Source organism: Gadus macrocephalus, chromosome 22 (assembly GCF_031168955.1).
Source record: "Gadus macrocephalus chromosome 22, ASM3116895v1".
Classification (NCBI taxonomy): domain Eukaryota; kingdom Metazoa; phylum Chordata; class Actinopteri; order Gadiformes; family Gadidae; genus Gadus; species Gadus macrocephalus.
In genome coordinates, this window is record NC_082403.1 from 14,428,244 (window position 1) to 14,448,786 (window position 20,543).

Here is a 20,543-nt window from a genome sequence, read left to right on the forward strand (position 1 = left end):
GGAGGGGTCACAGAGGTGCACACCTCTTCTGCACGTATCATCTCGGGGGGCTGAAGAGAACCTCCTCGTCACATCGGTAGCTGTTCCACGGAGCCCATTCTGGTGGTCTCACTGCTTGCTCTCCTCAACCTGTTGTTCCAGAGGAACAACAGGCAACTGTTCCTAACTGTCGACTGGTCCTAAAGAGTACCTTGATCTGAGGAAAGCCTTCAGCAAATCCAGGGCCACTTCTCTGTCGTCACATCAGCCCAATGATTGTGCCATTGATCGGCTCCCGGGAACATACCCTCCTTGAGGTCATGTATACTCCCTGTCTCCTCCTACACAGAGGAGTCTCTGGCTGCAGGTATCATCTGACCTCCTACTTCAGCGGCGGTCGCAGGGTTCTCTTTTGTTGGCAAGAAGGAAGGATCCCTGAGACCCTGCTTTGACTATCGTGGCCTTCAGGACATAACCATCAAAATTTGTATCCACTTCCCCTTATACAGGAAGCCTTTGAAATCTACCAGGGTGCCATTTTCTTTACCAAGTTGGACTTGATTAACGCCTTAAACAGCCCCACGGACCACTATGTGTACTTGCTCATTCCTTTCGGTCTGACCAGTGCCCCACCATTTCCAGGCCATCTTCAATTATGTTCTGGGATATATGATAAACAAGTCCTTGTTTGTATATCTTGATGACATCCTGATCTTTTCTAGAGCCCTCCGCGATCAAGTCCATCCAGTCCATCTGCTGCTTCAGAGACTGCTTGAGCAGCAGCTCTTGGTCATAGCAGAGATTGCATTCGGCCAACGCACTACGTCCTTCCTGGGGTTCGTCATCTCTGAAGGTGGACTGTAGATGGATCCGTCTACGATTAAGGCTGTGGTGGGTCATTCCACCACAGCAATCCCGCAAGGACCTGCAGAGATGCTTGGGCTTTCCCACAGCTCCTTTGACATCCCTGGTTTTGTCATAAGTTAGGTTTCTCTGGTCTGAGGCTGCGGGCAGGGCAATTATACTTCTGCCCCATTCTGACTACACCCGATCCTTTCCGTCAATCCATTGTTGAAGTGGCTATCCTGATGTTGCAGGGGGGGCTGTTCTGTCCCAGAGGTCTCCTAAAGATAATGAGGTGCAACTGTGCACCTTCTATTCCCATAGACACCCCCCGAACCCAACTATGATGCCGGGGACATTCATTCGCTCTGCTTTAAGACTGTTAAATAAACATCATACGACTGTTAAATGCATATAATACATAACCACAGCAATATTGGTTCTTGCACCCCGCTGTTCTGTTCCACCACTGGCAGGTGAAGTATGTGTGTGTGTGTGTGTGTGTTTGTTCAACGCACATTTAATTTACAACATCGCACATTATAACGCTCAAACAGAATGGCGGTGCAAGGGAAGCCTCACAAATGGGTCGTAACCATTACGAGAACACGCTCCCCCTCCCCCCTAGAACTCTCCCATAACAGATGTTAGAAAACGTGTCTGTTTGGAAACTCAAGCTGAAACTGCACAAATTCATATTAAATATGCTTAGATTAAAACAGTGGGGTTCACTTGTATTTGAATAGACTCAATGACTGACCATAACTCTTTAACCTTGCTGGTCGAATTATTCTGCTGGACACAAAAGGAGTTCCATTTCTTGCAAGTAAACTGTTCCATCTCAGCGTCATTTTCATCAGAACAATCCTGGTGCTTTCTGGATGATTACCCAAGGAATGGAGGTTTTGGAGGATCTGACATTGATAGATTTGAGAATATTCCAGTGCTCCCCGATGTTATCAGGATTTTTCAGTTGAAGCTTAGTAGCTGCTTGGTGGCAGTTAATTTTTTGACTTCTCTTTTGTAACCTCCTTTTCCTCTTAGGACTGATGGACATTGTGGAGTGCATTAGGGAATGACATGTCCAGCAGTCATTTGCATATAACCACTTTCGGCAGCTATTCATTGGATATCACTTTTTCTCTTTGAGCATTCATTTGCTAGCCTCAGGGATAGCTGCATACCAGAATATTCACCAAAGTGTTGACTACATCTCTGTGAAAGGTTTATTTTATTTGTTTTGGGACTTGAGTTTTTCTCCAAAAGAAAGGGGTACACGACTGGAATCCAGCCGCAAAAATTAAGTGTTCTAGAATGCACAACTTGCAAAGCTAAAGTTAGCATTGCCAGGCTAGCTCTCCCAGCCAAGTCACCACTTTTCTAATTCTGTACCCTTAGTCACGAAGGAGAAGTCGACATTTGATTGCCTGTGTCACATATTGTATCATAGTAGCATACTGCCAGATGAGCATTCATAATGAATAATAAAACCTGTCATGCATGTCATTATAATACATTTGATTCATTAATAAATGAACCATTTCCAGAATGTTGCCTCCCGATGTTGAGAAGGAATAGTGCAAGTAATTATGGGTAATGTTAGATCATAGCACACTGGACCAGATGTTTAGAAGTCTGACAGGACCGTAAGTCACAAATTGCAAATCTCGGTGAAAAACAATATTACACAAAAAACAACAACCTAGAATGAACAGTTAAGCATCTGCCATATGTTCCTGTTGTGTATTAATAGCCTAATACCTTTGTGTGTCTGCGTATGCAACATGCCCTGCAGACCTGAGTCTGCCCCTATCCTTACACCTTCCTGTGAGGAGCAGATGGGACATGGGACGAAACAGTAAAGACTTTGTGTATGAGCTTAATTGAGGAAGCAGAACTTGCATACCTTTCTCTTAAGTATAATTGCAGACCACAGGCCCACTATTACAAATATTTGAACCCCTACTTAAAGAAGCACTGAAAAAGATTCTCACATTTTGCAAATGTAGATATTTCCAGGGGTAAATATCTCCCATACGAGTGCAACAGGTGCCCTTCATAAAGCCTCCCAGCCCTTGGCAGTTCACAACTGGCAAGCGCAATTCTAAAGGCTGCCAGTAAAGTCAATATTTTTTGCGAATGGAATAAAACATCTGCAAAATTACCAACATACCATCGAAAGGATACAATGTGAGAATTTAAAATGTCCTTTTTTGGAGCGTCACTCACATCACCATTCAGTAACGTACGTGGAACAGAGTGTCCTTAAGTGTACAAGGAGCACGGAGGTGGGGGGGAAACAAGGCCGGGGGAGCCGGAGGATGTGGGTAAAGGTTGCCGGCTAGGTCACAGGCTGGCCAAGTGTGTGAGGAATGTACCAGACCAACAACCTGGGGGAATGGAGGAGCGCTGTGGGCTTCTGCCCAGAAAGCAGAAGAGCTATTTTTAGTCATGAGGCGTCCCGGCCCCACCTCACATCATTAAGGAAGAGGTGCTTTTGTAATCCCACTGGGATCCTCTGGAGGCCTTTTGGGACAGAACAGTTATGTCTTTGGGGGATTAAAAGCCTGCAACTCACTAAAACAACTCACATCTATGTCTGCACCTCTGTTAAATTCTTGTTTTTGCCTGCATGACACACGTTGTGAAATGTAGTCTTTTTTTTTGTAAATTCTGCCGTTAGAAAAAACGCTTTTTTCCATGAGGCTGGAATTTGTTGCGGTTGCTTTTTTTCTTTATTTGTCATGCAAGCTCCTGTGTCAAAATGAAAAAAAGACTGGCTGCAAGAACAAGTTGTCCTTGTCTGTCTGGTATGTTTAATTGAGAAAAAATGAGACTCAAATCAAAGTTGCCTATCTGTCTTTCATCAAAGCCCGCCTTCCCACGATACGGGACGGGCAAACGTTGAACCAGGGGACGGGGTTTTACTAACAGCCTTCCCCTGGGAACAGACTGTAAGATAATAAATATCAGGATAAATTACATGATTCAAGTGCTGAACTCAGGCTTAGGAGAGGATAGGTGGGCCAGCCTAGCATTTTTCAGAGACTGGTAATGATGTTGCTTCAGCACAGAACCCTCGGAATCACCCTCTACTATTCTCTGTGCTAACACACAAGGCTTCATACAGGTCAGAGTAGATTGGGACCTAGATGCACAGTTGCACCTTTCTATCATTATTGTCCCTATATTTCCTGATGTGTAATATGGTGGAACGTGTTCGTGTAGTCCCGCTAAGCCCTGCAGCTTATGATTGAACCGTCCCTTAGAAAGAGTAGCGGTCTTGCAGAGCACACTGCATTGTGGGACTTAACAGGCCTCAGAAAGAGGATACCTCTTGCACACAATAGATGCGCTGTGTCCTTTTTTAGCTGATGCCAGCTGTTTCTCACTTGTACTGACATTTTACATTTTAGTCTTATATTTTTCTTGAGGTATTTCACTGTAGCTCCCTTGAGACTAAAACTGGTAAAAGAGAGGTAAAGCTGCAGGGAATGTTGCCATACGTTGCTGTTTTTCTAACTTTCTGTGCGTATGAAGTCCACAACGCTCGCATTTAAATGAAACATTAATTACAGATGCATGTCATCCCCTGGCCGCCAGCAGTGAAGGAAAGCCCCCAAAGCAAAAGTCCCACCTTTGTTTCCTCCAACCTCAGCATTATTAGGTGCGTCTGGCCCCGTCCTACTGTGCTTTGACCCGGCAACTCCACCCTGCCTTGCTAGCAGGCTGCCGTAGCTCTAATAACAAGATTCAGCAGCACAAGACCCAGGAGGGCCTCTTTTACAACGTTTGGTGCCACCTGAGGTAGAAAGAGAACATCATTTAACTGTGGCCCTGTGTAGCACTGAATAACAATAATCATAACACTCAAATTGAATTATCTTTGAATTAGCTCTGGTATGAGATGGTGGCTATTATAATAGTACTAAACTGCAGTATCTCAAATCCTCATGTTAGACTGCTCTAGATGACTAGGTATGCGCTTTAATAAAAAACATTGCTATATTATTGATAAAATGGTAACATGGGGAAAATATAAACTGCTCACATTCATGAGTTTCACTGTCTGTGACAGTAAAACTAAAACGTCATACACATTGATTCGAGTGGTGAATGCCTTATTATATTCAGCAGTGACACTCTAGTTCTGACTGTCCTGTCCAGCGTCCTGTTATGTCCTGTTACCCCTCTCTGACGTGCATTGCAGGCAAGTGTTGATCTTGTAATAGCGCAGAATCCGGAGGTGCTTAGCTCTCGCCGCTGCATAAATGTCTGGGAATGGCGGCTTGGGTGAGTCATCCAAGAGACCCGGTAGAAGCCAATAACACCAAGCCAGCACTCATTCCAGTCAGACACAACTCATCCCCACTGTTTGGGCCGTAACACAGGAGGCAATTAACGGTGCATATCCAGCTGTGACTTAACAAGCTGTAAATCAGACTGCACATTTTTCCCTCCAGGAACACCAAATATGTCTGAGTTCAAGGAATCGTTTGGCACCAAAGCGAAAACACAGCACCGTCGTAACACCTGTTCTTTTTGATGGCAAATCCAGTTCATTAAGTTCTACACGAGGCACTTTCACAAGTCCACGGGTCAGTGGTGCTATCTCTGACACGACGCCCCATCAACCCACAGGAAAACTGAGATACACTATGAAAAAGAGTTAAAAAGAAAACCAACAGACAGAACGTCCTGCTCAGCACAGTGGCTATGGCTGTTTCCCAGAAGCAGCAGAGCCCTGGGTTAGTATCAAGTGTCACTTCCGGTCTGTGTAGAGTTTACACCTTTCTGCCATGTTTGGATGGGTTTTCAGCCAGATGATCTCATTTCCTCACATCGAGGTTAGGCTCACAGTGCCTGAGACGCTAAGTGAACTGTCTTAGTTAATAGAGTGTGCATGCCTGCTTGGGATGGCTTAGCATATCATACAAGTATCCCACTGTGTAACATCCTTAATGAGCTGGGATCAACTCCAGTTCCTGCATACCGGAATACCAAATCGCCATCAAAGTACAGCCGTTTTAAGCAGGTGAATGTCTTGCTGGTCCTAGTTTCAGCCCTTAGGTTATTCTGTTCCACAATGACAAAGCAAATGTTCCTCCAGCCGGGGCAGGGATATGGTAACGTTCAGGAGTTATAACCCATTCCCTGTTTAGTTGTTCTCCCCCAGCGTCATTTTAAGATTGATGTTATATTTGATTTTAAGGGTTCATCTGGAAAATTACAAATTCAAGTGGATAGTGAGGATGTTTACACACATGACAAAAAGTGTGACGCTGTGATGGAAATAACTACGAACATTGATCCATCCATACATTCCCTATTCTAAATTCGGTCACCTCCAAACATATAAAATAAACCTAGAAACCTCTAAGTTGTATGTTAGGTTAACCCACACCATCACCTGATATAAATACAAACATAGAATTAAGCTGCTGCTTGGGGCCCACATTGGGCGATGGGCCCGGGAAACACAAGCCATGTCAGGCCATCCCCAAATTCAAGTTCAGGCTTTTGGAATGAATCTCAGTCTGGCCTTGGCTTGTCAGCAATTGATGTCCACATATGGGTGAAGCCTTACGTTGTTCAAAAACCTCGAGCAAATCAGATTAAATACCTAAGTAATGCTTTTGCTCTCTTGTTCATGCTGAAAAGGTTAGAAGTAAAGCCAAAACATATTCTCCTCTGAGAAAAGCTTTCCGTATCATTCATCTTTTAACATTGTTAATCCGACTATTTCCAGTCAAATGGATTTTGATTGCTACTTTCCTCGGGTGCCGCCATTTATTTTCAAAGTCTGCATTCTGCCCAATCCTTGTTCGACACAAGGTGATGGCCCTCCCCCAATTGCGCTGATTTGACCTATCATTATTTTATGTTTGGGCTTTCCACAGACTCCAGGCCAGACTGAAGGGGGAAACAGAATGTGAGCTTGTGAGATTAGGCTGGCCTCACAAGGCTTCCATAACACATTGTGCTTTGTGCCATTGTGATGATTTTTTTTAAAGAACATCAGAATCACTCTGTAGTACTCAGGTTGCTCTTAATGGCAGCAATTGGTACACATTTAATCACCGAAGCCAATAGTCATCTTTTAAAAGAGTTGTATTTCTCCCTAATTCCTGCTCTAAAGGAAATATTGAGTCATATGTCAATGGTTTGTCTTTGAGTGTGTTTTGTGCAAGGGTGTATTTGTGTTGAAATGAGGTTGGGACATAAAGTCTTCAAAATATGGAATTTCAGGCAGCTAACCAGGGGTCGGAGTAGAAAATTCAAAGAAATAATAGCATAATGCCGCATAAAAAGGGTGTAGCCTAGGCTGCTACAGCAATGACAACATGAAAATACTTATACCTTATAACGTACAAAGTAACTTCCACAGCTGCAACTCCATGTCAATCGAACAATATCCTATAGAAAGCCCCAGTGCATGTGAGTCAGCTCAGCTATACCATGTCCAATACAATTGGCCTAGAATATGACAAAATTAAAACACAGAGGGTTACGGTCCCCAGTGTAAGTGTTTGCAGGTTAACACCAAACATTAGTGCATAAGAGTCTGACTTTGTATGCAAATACAGCATATTGCATGAACACAATATTTTAATTGCATATCAAAAATATATTCTGTGTTGCTCCTTTTGTTTATGTTAAAATCATAAGATATTTTGTTGTACGTCAACAACAACAAAAGAAAACCCACCATAACATTGTTTTACAAGGCATATAAACCTCGAAGACCACTGACTGTTTGGGTACCCGATGTTCATATAGGCGCACCTCTGCAGAACTGTTCACCACCAAGACCATTAAGACCACGGTACAGATGGCCTAGTGTGAGTGCGCCCTTTAAGCAGTGGGAATGATTTCATTGAGCTGTATCCTAAACCTGTCCCAGTAGGAATGTGTGGGAAAGAACAAATGATTGTGGGTTATTACATCACTCATGGGTCTACGTTGTTATGCCATAAAGTTCCTTGCATTATGCAACAGCTTGTCTGTCCTTCACCCAAGGTGTTGTTGCCTGTGTTCACTCATTCCTGAGTTCATAAGGAGGCCTACTCGACCGCCCAGAGAACAATACACATTACATAGGCCTACGGTCTGAAACACATAGACAACAGGCATATGTTTCGGAAAACTGCTTTTCAACTATCATTGAACATAATCTTGTATATTCTGAACATCCGCCCAAATCTTCCCATTCATAATCAGATTCTGTGCTGTATTAAACTCCAGATCTCCGTGTGAATACCGCCTCTGACACCTGGGCGGACTTACCGCCATAATGGAGGAAAACAATGGCGCGATTGACGCGCTGCTTCTCAGCCCTGTGATCTTTCTCTTTTTTTATTGGAGGATTTGAGAAAGCCATTTGGAATTTGAATATTTCACCTCTCGGGGTCGCGTGGCACCGCTCCTGTTCCCGGGCTACACCCCGCTGCTCCCTGAGTATATAAAGGAGAGCCTCTGGTCCATGCCTGGCACCGCTCTTATTCCCGGGCTACACCCCGCTGCTCACAGAGTATTTAAACGAGAGCCTCTGGTCCAGCCTCAGTTTAGAGCCAGGGTGAAGCACGCGGACCAGCAGACACAACCAGACGCAGTAGAACAACAACAAGTGCGTGAATCTCGCAGGCTGTAACTCACTGAAGATGGAAACGTACGTTACGTTCTGCTTGCTGCTCGCGCCCTTCCTCGCATCGGTGAGTTGTATTTGATTGATTGATTGATTGATTGATTTACAGTGTAAACGCAAAGATTGCTACAATGTTCTGAAATTAACATTTAATATACTGTATTGTGATAAAAAAATAAAGTTAGGCAACCGACTGACTGGCCAGCAAGTGCGACAAATAGTAGGCCTACTTGACATTAACGTCACGTCGTCAACTATCATAGCGTGGCACTAATGACAGAAAGTTATTGATATTAAAATAAATATATGTAAACATGCCTACATGACATCCCGTTCCATCCATATTTACTTATTTCTACTGCTCTGAGAAGTAGGGTCAACAGTTGCTTGATTGTAATCCAGTATAGTGTGTGTTAGTGGCGCCCACTTGTGGTAGCCTACTAGCGTCGAGTGACCTCAGCTTCACTATGGGTTAAAAAGGCGCGAACCTGCTCCACCAAATACCGTTATGTGGGCTAACCGGTGCCCTTTCCTCCCTGTAGGTGACGGGCCAGGGCTGCTCCCAGCCCTGCGCATGCCCCGCTGAGCCGGCCCCCTGTCCCTACGGCACCAGCCTGGTTCTGGATGAGTGCGGCTGCTGCAAGGTGTGCGCCCGGCAGCTAGGGGAGCCCTGCTCCCTGCGGGAACCCTGCGACCACCACAAGAGGCTCTACTGCGACTACTCCGTGCTGAGCGACACGGAGGCGGGCATCTGCATGGGTATGGAACTATATCTCCTCACATTCACCTGGCGCTGCTGCAGAGCTTCATATCGACGCATTATTAATGTAATTTCAAATGACAAAAATACATTTTCTAAATTAAAAATGATTCATTATTAATAATGAATAATTATTGGCATGCAATTTACACCATTACATGTCAAAGAAGTTTAACAATCAAACAAAGCATAATAACAATCGTAGCCTACTTACTTAATGTTAATCGTAAATTATAAAGCGCTATAAAAATGTACCTAGAAGGAAAAATATAGGAGGAAATAGGGGATGATGTATATATATTTATAGTAACACATCCTCCCTCTCATATAACCCTCCCCAGCTCAAGAGGGGCAGACGTGTGACCTGGGGGGCGTGGTCTACCGCAGCGGGGAGGCCTTCCAGCCCAGCTGCCAGCACCAGTGCGTGTGCATGGACGGGGAGATCGGCTGCGTGGCCACGTGCGCCAGCCACATGCCCCTGCCCTCGCTGGACTGCCCCTACCCGCGCCGCATCCAGATCCCGGGCAAGTGCTGCGAGGAGTGGCTGTGCGACCAGACGCCCGTGGAGAATCCCTACCACTCAGTCATGGCCGGTGAGTGTCCTGTCGCCTCAGGCCACCTCCTCCTTGATGTCTGTCTGGAGAGGGGGAGGAGTGAGGTTCACTTCATAAGGAAAAGCAAAGCGAAAGCAGCCGCACATATGTTTAAAGGTGCCATGCCGTGTTACACCATTTCGGGCCGTTTTGAAAAAAGGCCTATTCTGACATCACGGGTGGGCGTTTCCACCTAGATCTATGACGGATGGATGAGCAACGTTTGCTACAGTTCACTGGGTAGGCTGGTAGACTGATCTATCCAGCATACATCTAGGCGGATACGCCCACTTGTCAGAAGAGGCAGATTTTCAAAACGGCTTGTAATGGCTAATCACACACTGGTATAATATGTCACCTGAATCCACACAATGGCACTCTACGAAAAGTGTGTAGAGTGCTACTTGGAGTGAGTCACTAGCTGTGTTTCAGCAGGAGGGGGTGCTGTTGCTGCTGCTTGGTTTGATTGTTTTAAACATCTAGAAAAATGAAATCCCGGTTGGATATTGCGGTTTGATCTTCGATGAGTGTGTCGTCTCCTATCGTGTTGTTTTTCCTATCCTGATGTTTTCTCTCCTCTCTTTTATATTCCTCCTCCTCCTCCTCCTCCTCCTCCTCCTCCCCTCTACAACAGGAGCCTCTGAGTTCCACCCGCTGAACCCCTCCACCTCCTCCTCCTCCGCCCCCCCGGCAGTGCGGCGGGGGTCCGCCCGCTGGCCAGAGAGCCCGCGGGACAACTGCGTGGTGCAGACCACCGCCTGGAGCGAGTGCTCGGCCACCTGCGGCATGGGGGTCTCGTCGCGCGTCACCAACGACAACGAGCGCTGCCAGCTGGAGAGGCAGTCCAGGGTGTGTGTGATCCGGCCCTGTGGGGCCGAGCAGGGGGGGGACATCAAGGTGAGGGGGGGGGGACCCACTCACACACCACCATGTCTACTGACACCACCACCACCACCATGTCTACTGACACCACCACCACCACCATGTCTACTGACACCACCACCACCACCACCATGTCTACTGACACCACCACCACCACCATGTCTACTGACACCACCACCACCACCACCATGTCTACTGACACCACCACCACCACCATGTCTACTGACACCACCATCTCTACTCACGCCACCACCACCACCATGTCTACTGACACCACCACCACCACCACCATGTCTACTGACACCACCACCACCACCATGTCTACTGACACCACCACCACCACCATGTCTACTGACACCACCACCACCACCATGTCTACTGACACCACCACCACCACCATGTCTACTGACACCACCACCACCACCATGTCTACTGACACCACCACCACCACCATGTCTACTGACACCACCACCACCACCATGTCTACTGACACCACCATCTCTACTAACGCCACCACCACCACCATGTCTACTGACACCACCACCACCACCATGTCTACTGACACCACCACCACCACCATGTCTACTGACACCACCACCACCACCATGTCTACTGACACCACCACCACCACCATGTCTACTGACACCACCATCTCTACTAACGCCACCACCACCATGTCTACTGACACCACCACCACCACCACCATGTCTACTGACACCACCACCACCACCATGTCTACTGACACCACCACCACCACCATGTCTACTGACACCACCATCTCTACTAACGCCACCACCACCATGTCTACTGACACCACCACCACCACCACCATGTCTACTGACACCACCATCACCACCATGTCTACTGACACCACCATCTCTACTAACGCCACCACCACCACCATGTCTACTGACACCACCACCACCACCATCTCTACTAACGCCACCACCACCATTTCAGCACTGACGCCTCAAATGAGGAACTTGACATGTTTAATAATCGGATTTATTCGACCTATACATCTATTATTCCTCTATATTATAATCTTCTGTATTCACACATGTTCCCTTATTTTTCCCCTGATTATTCAAACAAAAAGTTAGGGTTGAATGAAAGCTTTCTTCCAGAATGACATTCTAAAGTCATCAGCGAGTAGCATCCCTATAGTGTAATCATCCTCATAATGGCATGGATGAGACAAGACGTTGAGTCCTCAATGATGAACAAACGATCCCTAGCCATGCTAACGCCGCTGTCCGCTCCACAGAAGGGGAAGAAGTGTGTGCGGACCCCCAAGGCCCAGACGGGGGTGCGCTTCGAGATGTCCGGCTGCCACAGCACGCGCCTGTACAAGCCCAAGTACTGCGGCGTGTGCACGGACGGCCGCTGCTGCACGCCGCTCGCCACCGTCACCAGCGAGGTGGAGTTCCGCTGCCCCGAGGGAGACGTGTTCCGCAAGGCCATGATGTTCATCAGGAGCTGCTCCTGCCACCACGACTGCCCCCGGGACAACGACATCTTCCTCGCCTCCAACACGCGGAGGATGACCGGGGATTATGACCGCGGCGTGTGATGATGTGTCACACACACACACACACACACACACACACGCACACGCACACGCACACGCACACACACACACACACGCACACACACACGCACACACACACACACACACACACACACACAAACACACGAGAGGCGCTATGTGGCAGCCTTGATGCACTGAAATGTATGGTCCTTCCCATGCACTCACAAGGGAACCGGGTCGTGCTTTAAGCCCTGAACTCTCCGCCTGCCGACGGCCAATAATGCTCCACAGAGGGTAGCCTTTTAACTAGTATCTGCAAATAAAATCATCAAATAACTACTAGCCAATCCTATCACAGGACAACGTGCCAAAAAAGGCAACTAGCCAATCCTAGCGCAAGGTCATTAGTCCTAGTGAACAATGTCCGTATGGAGGTTGTACCCTAAAGTTATCGGGACGATAGAACATGTTATCCCTGTTTCTGTTCGAAAACGTAAAGAAGAGATTCTAGTAAGAACACAACGACAATGTGGTAATCTTTGCCATGTTCATTTTGATATTGTATTCTAAAAGTGGCATATTTTGACATTTAATGTTTTTGTTAATAATTGAAATCCCAAATTGTTTAATGACCACTGATCTGTCTTGTTCAGTATTTTTTATCAGACATTTAAAGAAACATATTTTTCTTTAGTTCAATATAGCCCTTACAATGGTATAATTTATGCCCAGCAACGACTTTCAAAGACAAAGCATTGCTTACCCATAATGTGGCTCGCCTGAAGCATTTGCTGATAGTAATATTGTTTACTGTTTATTTAAGGATAAGAGTGGAAAACGTGTTTTATTGCACCATGTGTAAATACTGTAAGACTATGTACAGTTTTGTACTATAATTTATGTAACTATTGTCTATGTGCAATGTCGTGGCAAAATTACAGATTATTTTATATTGATTTTTTCTGTTTTGGGAATCTTAAAGTCCTATTCGTTTGTTTGTTGCACTATTGTCTACCGCCAATAAAAAAATGTATATTTTTATAGATACCCAGGGCCACTTCCATTCATTCTTTTTGCAAAAACAAGGAAACTGAGGGCTATGTGTATATCTATGAAATTCTGTGCCAGGCACACAGCCTAACTCTCTAATAGATCATACAAGAAAGACAAAAAGGATATGTACAAACACAAGAATATGAATAACATAATGCCTTTAGAAAGCGAACAAATCCTGGTTCTGACCAGGCTTTGCAATGCAAAAGAAAGCAAGTTCAGTTGTGTCCTCCATTTCTCCACGGCCGTAGAACTCCTGTCCTCACACAAAGGCGGCGGTCGATGTGTGGGGCTGGACGGGGCTGGGGATTATGTGCGTAGAAGGGGAACCTTTGTGGGAGGATTCTGCAGAGTTTCCCCGCATAGGGTGGCACATTAAAAATGGGTGTGTGCTCCAGCTGCACAGAGCACATGAAAGGGGGAAAGTGAGGAGCTGGCATGATCTGCTGCAGTTCCCCTGCTTATCAGTTACAGGGGCTGGCCGGCAGGCAGCCAGCTCTTCTGGGAGTCTGCAGAATGGGTGTATCTCTAACCACTGCAGCCTCTCCAGTCTACCCCAGGCAGCAGCAAATCACAAGCCACATAGGGTGTGTGTGTGTGTGTGTGTGTGTGTGTGTGTGCGTGCGTGCGTGCGTGCGTGCGTGCGTGCGTGCGTGCGTGCGTGCGTGCGTGCGTGCGTGCGTGCGTGCGTGCGTGCGTGCGTGCGTGCGTGCGTGCGTGCGTGCGTGCGTGCGTGCGTGTGTGTGTGTGTGGGTGTGTGTGTGTTTATGTGTGCTAGGGGGGGGGGGGGGGACATATTTGTTTTCAGTCGCAAAACATCATAATGGGAGAAGAATGCACTGCTGGATTTGATTGTGTGAACGTGTGTATGAGGAATGGGATTGTGTGAAGCACTCTTAAGTGCACTGCAGCATCTCAGACAAGGGCTGGGAAATGGAGCAGGTTTATTACTTTCTCACAAGATTGATTTGTAGTTTGTTAGAAAGGTATTGTTTTTGTTTTTGGGCCTATACCAGTTATAGGTGTACACACACACACACAGACACACACAGACACACACACGCACGCATATACACACACAAACACACACGCACACAAACACAACAACTTGATCACCTGGAGTCATATCATAAGTCATAATTTCTGTGCTGTATATATATATATATATATATATATATATATATATATATATATATATATATATATATATATATATATACTTTTTTTAACACCATTATGATGTTTCAGTCATATTAACCTAAATAAAGTCCAGCTTTGCACGCTAAAATTGTGACTGAATTACATTGTGTACATTGGCTTCTCCATTAGCTGACTTTTCCCCATGCATTCGTTTTGGTTTTGCAGCCACACCTATACGATGCCCGGGCTTTTTAACCTACCTGAGCTCCTCGACCCAATGTGCTCCAATACGGTTTCTCTGGAGGCGGGATGAAATGCTTCTAGCGCGCCTCATCCAACTACACCACCTCTAAGCTGAGAGAGGATCATTCATTGTAGCGTTTTCCCGGTCGACCGCAACGCACTTTATGGGTCTCTTATTTCAGATGCGCTATGTAGTCCTACGCCAGTTAACACTCCCCGGAGCGAGAAGAAAAGTGCAAACATGACAAAAAGACAACCATGGAAAGGATATACAAATGGAGTTTTTACGAGGAATGTAACAAAATAGTATCTGAAACATGTAACGGAAACGGATAACAAAAGAGAGAGAGAGAGAGAGAGAGAGAGAGAGAGAGAGAGAGAGAGAGAGAGAGAGAGAGAGAGAGAGAGAGAGAGAGAGAGAGAGAGAGAGAGAGAGAGAGAGAGAGAGAGAGAGAGAGAGAGAGAGAGAGAGACGCTACTAAAACCATCTAACTGAAAGTCCCGCCTTCCACATCGTCGATAACGCTCTTTTGGAGCATCCCGGCTCAGGCGTGCCGTCGTTAGATGCTCGCCTGACAGCGAGGCAACACCAACTCTGGAGCAGATTCCGTCGGAGCCAGCGAGCTGCCGAGCTTCTCTTCAACTCCTCAACGGAGTCATGATGTTTTGATGAGGAGAAACTGTTCGGGGAATAACCCAAGAATAGAACTAGGCCATCGAGCCACGGTGAACCGTTGAACCGCATTGAATAGGGGAAGAAGCCGAACAAGACAACATCCTGTCAGCCGCCCAGGTACACGTTCGTTGCGGTTCGGTTCGGATGGGTTCGACCATCATGCGTTCATCCCCATCATCGGCGATGTGATGTGAGCCTGCAGCGCATCCTGCTGCTGATGTTATTAAGTTTCATAAGCCGATGGTCCTGGTTATAAAACGCATAGCCTACATTTGAGTTATGCATGGCAAAGTTTTATTTTTGCAAATCAGCAAATTTGTATAGATGCTTGAATATGATATTGGCCTTTAAACTCTCTCTCTCTCTCTCTCTCTCTCTCTCTCTCTCTCTCTCTCTCTCTCTCTCTCTCTCTCTCTCTCTCTCTCTCTCTCTCTCTCTCTCTCTCTCTCTCTCATATACACAAATGGCCATGGTAGCTATAGCAAAGGCCATTTTGGAAAATGTTATGCCCACAATACGAATAGTGAATCATACAATATTTATCAGTCCATCTATAATGTCTTCTGTGTAACTCCCTGTCTGGTGACTATGTTAAAAGGGGTTGTCCACACTGAGCCGGCCACTAGGACATTAATTGTCTTGTTGTTAATTGTGATTGTTGAGCTCAAATCCTAAATCCCCAGTGTGGGGACAATGTTCTAGACACATGCATGAATGTACATACGCAGGCACACAAACACACACACACACGCAAACAAACACCCACACACACACACACACACGCACACAAACACCCACACACCCACACACACACACACACACACACACACACACACACACACACACACACACACACACACACACACACACACACACACACACACACACACAGATTTTAGACTTCTTTCACTCACTGAGAACCAAAATTAGTTTGGAGCAGTTTTCCAAAATGAAATGCTGTTTTGGTCCAATATTCATCCATAGATGAAGGTGTTTGTGTGGGTTCTTCTCACATTCTCTCAATTCCTCTCTTCGAATGGGGGATGTGTCGTGTGTAAACAGAACAGGTTTTTGCTGCATAATCTAAGAAGCGGGAAAAGTGCTGAGATAGAAAACAGTGAGACAATTTACAGTCGACATTTTGAAAGATGAGCCATCTTTCATCTCTCATGAGCGTAATTCCTCTTTGGACAAGATTCCCTTCCTTGAGCTATTAAATATTGAACACCATCTACGAAGGGTTAGCTAAGAGGCAAAGCACATTTTTGGCCAGGAAGTGAACAATGGCTTTCGTTCTACAGATATGATTAGCGGTAAATGTTGTTATAATTAATGTGGTCACTTCCGTTACTTGAGGTTACAGTTGTCACCATCCCAGTCTTTGTCATCACCAGGTCAAAATATCCCCCCTTGGGTCCATGTCAGGTACATCTCTGGGTAGGCCCCAGAGAGGAGGGGTTGAAAGTATGTTCTACACAGAACACACTACAGTGGAGAGAAGATAGACACACTGGCCCTCACAATCAGGAAGGGGTATATTGCCAAGAAATCTTCAGCTTGGATTTTAGTGTATTTATTTTGATTAAATAACTTTGTAACCGTTCACCGTTGTCTCTCAAGGTGAATTATAGGTTGATGAAGATGATGACATACAAGGCCTTTCCTGTGGTATATGAGTGCAGAAATACAAGATGGAGAAATATGTATAGGATATACAATTAAAATAAACATACATATAATCAAATAAAAAGCATATACATAAAAAGATATATAACATCTAAATATAAAACGGAACTACAAAATGGGGTGGTAACAGCGTGGTCTAAGATTGATTATTTTGGGAAATGGAAATGTGTACAATTTGTGACTTAAACATATTTTCTCTCTCTCATTTTTCATACTTTCCCCCAACCTGTTTGGGAATTGCGGTACTACTATATTCTGATATGTGGTAAGTGAACACATTCTCTGTGGGTTTGTGTGTGCGTGCGTGAAAGTGTTTGCATGTGTGTGTGCCAGATCACCAAGGCCATGGTGAATTCATAACTTGTACCCTTAAGCTCTGATTCTTAACTTCTGATCACATGATACATGCATTACTCCTTCTAATTTCCCATTTCCTCAGACTCAGTTAACGATTAATTCATGGAACAGTGCACAATGATTTTCTCTAGAGACACTTTTTCCTCCACATAATAGATATACAAGATTGATGGTTTCCTAGAATTTATTACAATGACCTTTTATTAAAACTGCCTTCTTGCAAGCTGCTCACTGTGACTGTATCACGGGGGTGTACACAACACATTCAAAGATGCTCAATCGCTATTGTACGGTTCTGGAGTGTGTTCAAAATACACATTGGATCTAGTTCAGAATGCACTCTAAAAGGAGCCGTGTGTTTATGAGTTGCTGTGTTCGCGTTTCTATACCTGGCCGGCGCCGGGCTGATGAGGGGCACAGGTGCAGACAGACAAGTTCACAGAGAGCGCAGAATAGATGTTGCTGACAGGTACAAAGCAGAGGAAAGCTGTTCTGCCAGGGCACCCGTTGTTATGGCTAGAGCTCCGAGGGAAGCTCGTCTAGTGCACATCGTCTGGACATGAGATGTACTTCCTACATCGTGCAATGTGTCGATTGAGGATCCTAGACCCAAAAAACACAGTGATGTAGAAATTAGAATAGTCTTTTGCTTGAAGTCTCTCCATCATCAAAAAAGGGAGTCGACAGGAGGTTAACTTTGACCCATGACTTTAAATTGTGCTCTGTTTCTGTAGATTGCTGGTTTTCAGGTCCGGCCCTGGGCTTACAGCACCCAGACATAAATCAGCCGGAAGTCTGTGAATGATGCCAAATTAGATTTTTTAGATAGAGACACCTAGACAAGTTGTGTTCGAACTCTGTCGTGTGAAAATAAATGTTGTTCGTCTTTCTATATAACCTAGACTTTCAAAGATTGCTTTGGAATAATAATGATGATTCTCAGACCAGCCGAACAGCTTTAAACACCGGGTGTGAGGTGTAGTTCTCCTTTCGGACACTGGGGCGCAGTAAAGAGCAGAATAGGAACCACGAACAGCTGGCTTCTTTAATGGATTATCAAGATTAACTTTTCGTGACGACAAGACAGTGAGAGGGCTGAAGAAATCATATTCTGGCTGTAATTTTGTTAATTTGTGCAGTGAATCAAAATGATTGAATTTGTAGGCCATTTCAGGCTCATATAAATCTATCTAAAACCATTGTTAGCTCTATGGTTGCTGTACCTTACATGCGTTATCTGAAGTCGAATAAGTGCAAGCTTAAAATGAGTAATAATAACAAATAATGATGAGGTCAAATATCTAATATAAATTGATAAAACATAAAAATATGCATCAAAGAAAAAATCAAGTATGTTTTGTGTGAAGTTTAGGCAGACATACATGCATAGTAACCAATCATTTATTAATTTATTATTTGGAAAGGTGGATTTATTAAAATATATTACACTTCAAGTTGAGGATGTGTTTATGCATCACATTTACAATGGCTGACTCACAGGCATCCCCAGACCGGCCACGAAGACAGACAGGAAGACACAATAGATCTTCCCTTTTAAGCAGGGAAATGTCAGCGCAAGCGGGTTCGGCGCAGACGCAAGCTGCTATCAGACGGCTGAGGCCAAGGCGCTACTGGTGCAGTGAGCCCAGTATGACCGCCGGCATCGCTCCCTGACCAACAGCTATCTGATGGAGAGGAGGCTATGGAGGAAGCTAGGTTGTGAGTGACTTGATGACAATATGTTAGCATGCACACCTGGCAGGCCGACCACAGACTCAGATCAGAATCAGCTGATGATCTCTCTGAGGAGTTAAAAGCTGTTTCGATGGTTGTAAATGGATAAAGCAATGCCTTCATGTAAAACGAGTGGCTCATAGTGAGACATTACAAGGTCAGCTTGGTTGTTTGGCTGTTCTTGAGATCAGCCTCACATTCAGAGGCTGGGGACAACCGCAGGGCTTGTAGACGGTAGATGATAACCCAACCATTGGCAAGGCAGGGGTTGAGTAGAAGTTCAGAGGAGGTGAAAAGGGCAACATCAACAAGCAAAAAGAATGACCTAATTGTGTATAATATATGTGGTTGCTTTAGAGCCAATGTGCATATATCGCTCAAGCATCAATACTAGAATTAGGACAAGCATCATGAATAAATCCCTCCATATATAAGAATATATATACACACTCTGGAAGACATGGAGGCTGGGTGTACGTGGTACTGTTGACACCCTGCTGTCCCTCTGTCTCCCTGGGGACCAGCAGGAGAGAACACCCCCCTCCTCAATACAGGGCTGGGACTGGGAGTCTTTGTATGGTTTGGGGGTGTCAAGCAGGAGATGACGTCACAGTATAATGTGGTGAGCAACCCAGACCTAAATGTCCAGATTGCTGAGTGCGGGGAAATGGGCTCCGCAGGCTATTGTGTTCCCAGCAGACGGTTCCCTAGACAACAGGCCTTCACAGTGCCTTAGACATGCCAATTATATAGCGCCAAGCTGGGGACGGTTGATGTAGCCCTAATCCGGACACTTTCTCATGCAATGCATGGAGTTTCAGTGCTTAGCATGTTCTCCAATGGTTTTCTATGTATTATTTGATAAAAAATAGATATTTTTCTATTTTGTTGTTGATTTAACGTTTTAAATTAATCAAATAATTAATTAATGTAAGTAGACTCCACTATCCTCTCTCTTTCATCGCTCTGTGTTGCGGTTGACTTTTAAATATTAGTATTCAATATAAAGACACTGGCTGAAATTAGCCGATATGACTGATGCATAAACATAGTCATAAAATAGGCTGATGTGTGTGACAATTTTAGAACACATAAAATGTCCCGGTTTTAGAGCTATTACAGAGCGCAGCATCCTCTTGCATTCTCATAAACTATATTCTGAAACGGATCCTCTTATTTGTTGAAGGAAGATTCATCAAGAATAATTTAATAACTTCAGATCCAGGGATTTCCTCGTTTCACTCGGGGACAGTGCAGCCACCCTGTTATATAACGGATCGATCGCATTTATTTATTTATTTCAGAAGCACACCTTTTCTGTATCCTAGGTTACAGCCATAGGGATGGCGTAGCCTTGGCTACCAGCCCAGCCTCGTGATTGGACCCGAGCGGTCCTCACAGGTCGCTCATTGGCCAGCCCA

At 45.2% G+C, this 20,543-nt stretch overlaps 1 protein-coding gene across 1 annotated transcript; it reads left to right on the forward strand.

Moving 5' to 3' along the window:
• Positions 1–7,976: 7,976 nt before the first annotated feature.
• On the forward strand, positions 7,977–13,280 carry ccn2b (cellular communication network factor 2b). The gene is made up of 5 exons (XM_060043600.1): positions 7,977–8,534; positions 9,010–9,226; positions 9,569–9,820; positions 10,455–10,717; positions 11,970–13,280. Exons 1-5 carry the CDS (start codon positions 8,484–8,486, stop codon positions 12,273–12,275), a joined length of 1,089 nt encoding a protein of 362 aa, XP_059899583.1. The 5' UTR covers positions 7,977–8,483; the 3' UTR covers positions 12,276–13,280.
• The last annotated feature ends 7,263 nt before the right edge of the window (positions 13,281–20,543 follow it).

Bases quoted from the DNA above. Each gene is read 5' to 3' on its own strand.
- ccn2b (XM_060043600.1), top strand. From the start codon at position 8,484: ATGGAAACGTACGTTACGTTCTGCTTGCTGCTCGCGCCCTTCCTCGCA. The intron at 8,535-9,009 runs GTGAGTTGTATT...TCCTCCCTGTAG, and splicing joins TCGCGCCCTTCCTCGCATCG to GTGACGGGCCAGGGCTGCTC. The intron at 9,821-10,454 runs GTGAGTGTCCTG...CCTCTACAACAG, and splicing joins CTACCACTCAGTCATGGCCG to GAGCCTCTGAGTTCCACCCG.